General features: G+C 37.8%; 1 protein-coding gene across 1 annotated transcript in view; it reads right to left on the reverse strand.

The window, feature by feature from the left end:
- Positions 1–625: 625 nt before the first annotated feature.
- The window catches only part of LOC106882354 (peptidyl-prolyl cis-trans isomerase NIMA-interacting 4), a 28,523-nt gene continuing 26,989 nt past the window's right edge, over positions 626–2,159 (reverse strand). Inside the window, exon 3 of the mRNA XM_014933007.1 lies at positions 626–804. Coding sequence (XP_014788493.1) covers positions 646–804 — 159 coding nt within the window. The 3' untranslated portion in view covers positions 626–645. The remainder of the gene's footprint in view (positions 805–2,159) is intronic.

The raw sequence follows: 2,159 nt of genomic DNA on the forward strand, positions 1-2,159 counted from the left end.
TCATGGTCTTCAGGTTTCATTTTGAAGTAATCCTTGTATCTTGCTTGTATGAGTGGTGTGAGGTTCCTCCAACAGTTTTCAAATGCATATTCTCCACAGATGTAGCAAAAGTGATCTGGGTCATTACAACCACACAAATTGAAGCAAATTGAAATGGAGAAATAAAAAACAGCAGTACACAGTGAACAGAGCAATTACTAATTTGATGCAACAAGTCACAATAACATCCAAAACATGCATTTAAATCAAAGTGTTCTAAAAACAGACATGACCTAATATGCATTATATCTACTTTTACAGCTCTCTCATTAAAGGCTACCACAAAAAGAACAATTCTTGAAAGACAAGTAGGAATATTTGATGTACTACATATGCTACATTACATTTCTGTAAATATAGAGGTATCTTGTAGATCAAAATCTACATGTGATGGAGCATAACTAACTTCATATTCAGAAAGAGCACTCTAAAATTAGCTAAAAATCACTATCAACATCTATCTCTTGCTGAAGAAACAATTTTTCATTCTATCATGCAGTGAAACCTTCAAAGTTGTGCAGTCTAATGACTAAAACAAGTAAAAATTAAAATTAAACAAAACATGAAATTAAAAAATGAAAACAAATAGTGGAAAAATGATTTATATCATTTTTTGCTTTCAATCATTATAACATGGTAACCAAACTTAGTTTTCACAGGAGGATCTGTATAAACAGGAGAATTTACACAACTAGGTGTGAGAGCAAAAGCTGCCTCCTGGAATGGTCCAACCATGCTTCCACGAGTCATCCAACCAAGGTCACCCTGGAATCAGAAAAAGAAGAAATCTATGAAACTCACAAAACATAAAATAATTGAATGGAGAGGGTGTTCAACTCAATCACCAAAACAAATTGTCCCTACTATAGAAATCAACCTTGTACTTTTTCAAAAGAATTTAATACTATTTCATATACCTATAAAAAATTCCATCAATTGCTCATTTTACAATAATAGTTTTATAGAAATTTCTGTTAACAGAAAAGTAGCTTTAGTAACTTCAGCAATGAAGAAATTAGCAGTGTAAGCATCATGAAGCAAACATAAATGAAGTAAAACAGATATTACCTGGAATTACAATGATATTTCAGACACAGCTAAATAAAAGTGTACCTCCTACTTGACACAGCAGGCAAATAAAGCTGTACCAACAAAAAATATTTTATGCCACCAGAATTCAGGCTTGTCTCTTTTATCACTTTTACTTGTTTCAGTCATTTGACTGCGGCCATGCTGGAGCACTGCCTTTAGTCGAACAAATCGACCCCAGGACTTATTCTTTGTAAGCCTAGTACTTATTCTATCGGTCTCTTTTGCCAAAACGGTAAGTTACAGGGACGTAAACACACCAGCATCGGTTGTCAAGCGATGGTGGGGGGACAAACACAGACACACAAACACACATACATATATGTATACATATATACAATGGGCTTCTTTCAGTTTCCGTCTACCAAATCCACTCACAAGGCTTTGGTTGGCCCAAGGCTATAGTAGAAGACACTTGCCCAAGGTGCCACGCAGTGGGACTGAACCCGGAATCATGTAGTTGGTAGCAAGCTACTTACCACACAGCCACTCCTATAATATTTAAGAAGATAACTGGATGATGGTTTCATTGTTCAATCTTTCAAGTATAGAGTAACAAAGATGTTTACAGAGAAATGAATGAAGTCCATACAGTAGCCACCATAATATAAGGGTCAGTAAGAACAAGTGTATTGAAATATTTATTATAGAAGATTATTGAAACATTGAGATCATTATCATCATCATCGTCGTTTGACGTCCGCTTCCATGCTAGCATGGGTTGGACGATTTGACTGTGGACTGGTGAAACCAGATAGCTACACTAGGCCCCAATCTGATTTGGCAGAGTTTCTACAGCTGGATGCCCTTCCTAACGCCAACCACTCCGAGAGTATCGTAGGTGCTTTTACGTGCCACCGGCATGAAGGCCAGTCAGGCGGTACTGGCAACGGCCATGCTCAGAATGGTGTATTTTACGTGCCACCTGCACAGGAGCCAGTTCGGCGGCACTGGCAACGATCTCACTCGAATGTCTTTACACGTGCCATCTGGCACAAGTGCCAGGAAGGCGATGTTGGGCACAGGTGCCA

This window comes from Octopus bimaculoides, chromosome 3 (genome assembly GCF_001194135.2).
Source record: "Octopus bimaculoides isolate UCB-OBI-ISO-001 chromosome 3, ASM119413v2, whole genome shotgun sequence".
Taxonomy (NCBI): domain Eukaryota; kingdom Metazoa; phylum Mollusca; class Cephalopoda; order Octopoda; family Octopodidae; genus Octopus; species Octopus bimaculoides.